This window comes from Penaeus monodon, chromosome 32 (assembly GCF_015228065.2).
Source record: "Penaeus monodon isolate SGIC_2016 chromosome 32, NSTDA_Pmon_1, whole genome shotgun sequence".
Taxonomy (NCBI): Eukaryota; Metazoa; Arthropoda; class Malacostraca; order Decapoda; family Penaeidae; genus Penaeus; species Penaeus monodon.
In genome coordinates, this window is record NC_051417.1 from 7264245 (window position 1) to 7266232 (window position 1988).

General features: G+C 51.0%; 1 protein-coding gene across 1 annotated transcript in view; it reads left to right on the plus strand.

The window, feature by feature from the left end:
• LOC119593407 (transmembrane protein 131 homolog) overlaps positions 1 to 1848 on the plus strand; it is a gene marked incomplete in the record, with an annotated part of 8511 nt that extends 6663 nt beyond the window's left edge. The window contains 1 exon segment of the mRNA XM_037942336.1: positions 31 to 1848. Within this exon segment, the coding sequence (XP_037798264.1) occupies positions 31 to 676 (646 nt within the window).
• Between the last annotated feature and the right edge of the window lie 140 nt (positions 1849 to 1988).

The following is a 1988-nucleotide window of genomic DNA, read 5'->3' on the forward strand; positions in this document are numbered from 1 at the left end:
GATAGGTGATCCTGACGGTCTCCGTTCCAGCCGCAGCGACCTCCGGGCCGGCGGGGTCGAGCGCATCCCGACGCCGCCCGCGAAGCCGCCCCGGATGCACCAGCGCCTCAGGGCCCAGCAGAGCCTCCCTGCGCCGCGGCTCAAGGCGCTGAGCCGGCAGCAGTCCCTGCAGGAGGGGGCGAGCCACGAAGGAAACGAGCCCAAGGACGCACCGGCGACACAGACGTTCTTCCTGTCGCCAAGCTCGGCCGCGGACGCCAACTACCCGGTGCGGGGCACGCTCTCCGGACACCTCCACGCGCAGAACTGCCGGTCGGGCATCTACGATCCGGTGCCCGAGCCCAAGAGAGTCGCCGAGAGCGAGAGTAGCGCCACGCCTGAGCCCAAGCGCAGCGCCACGCCTGAGCCCAAACGCAGCGCCACGCCTGAGCCCAAACGCAGCGGGAGCTCGGTCAGCCCCGTGCCCCACCTGCTGGTGTCGACGACGTCCCCGCAGCAGGAGGTGGCGACGTCCGAGCCGGTGTTGTCGCCCGTGATCAGGGGCGAGGCGCAGGTCCCCCCCTTCCCCCTCGTGTCGTCGCCCAGGTCGCCCTCGTCCCCTGCAGGGCGACTGGACTCGAGGGCGTCCCCCGGCGAGGGCGCTCCCGAGCCCAAATTCGATTTCAAGAACGTGTGAGTGGAGGCCCTCCGAGCTCTTGTCGTACTGCCTTAAGGCCTTTCTGGGAGGGACTCACTTGATGTTGAATGGCTTGGTCGTCCCTGCAGAGGGGGCTGAATCGGGGCTCTAAATCGCGTTGGGATTCACTTCGTCGTGAGCACCGAAGAGAATCAATTGATCCTGACTGATAGTCTCAGCAAATGTTTGATCAGAGAAGTTCTCATGCCCGTACTCTCGCTTCAGAGATGCTATTCTACGTACACTCTATCTGGAGGAATCTACACATCTATGTTTCTTAGACGAGATTGCAACCAAGACGCAGACACTAACAGGGCCGTCCCCCGGGTATTCAGCGCCCAGACGAAACCACTCGTGCAGTATGGGAATACGACCCTCCACGATGGCTCTCCTCCTCGAGTATTTTCCTCATGGATGTCTTTGATCAAGTTACTTCCTTCCCAGCTTCACAGTCTCACTAGAGTGTATCCATAAATTATTAACAAGCTCGAGAAGCAAGACTTGTGGATAATAACATGGATTTCTGCTTCGTCTAATGTGCCGCTTTCTCTTCAATGTCTTGGATGTGAAGACGTACATGTTATAGTGAACCTGTAGAATTATATTACGCTGATAGCTATACTTCAACAAAAGGGAACTGGCAAGATGCTGGGGGAAAAGTTACCGTGTTTATCTCACATATATTGAAAGCTCTTTGTCTTTTAGGAAATGCTCCGAACTTTTCAAGATTTGTTGAAGATTACAGTCTGTAGGATTTTTTTATGAGAATTCTAGATTCGAACAAGTGCTCTTTATAGTTTCATAAAAGTCTGTCGTATCATATAATCAGTTTTAATATTCAGTACCGTACCGTGTTCTGTTATTAACGTAGCAGCATTACCTTCCTTTACATTTTGATTACTATTTGTAGAGCTGAATTGCTTTTATGCAAAGTACTGTTGCCTCATGTAACTATATGCATTACTTATGTCTTCAGATGTGTTTTCATTATTACAGTGCCCTCACAGTGTGGCAGTATTATCTGACGATGTATTTATAACTATCAGAGTGGTATTGTAACTTGTATAATGCTTAAGGTATTTAATGCCACATTTGCATTTCTGGTTGTAAAGAGTCCTCATAGGACAAACGCCACTTATGTGAAACCGAGATGAATATGAGAAGCTTTGATCTGCAAGTGTTTAATTATCCATATTCAAACGATAAATTCAGGTTTATCGAGATGAATGCTGATCAGTCTCATCAGCAGCAGTCACAGTTTATGTGACAAATTCAGATACAGAGGTACAATGATTATGTGTTTCTGTTTGTA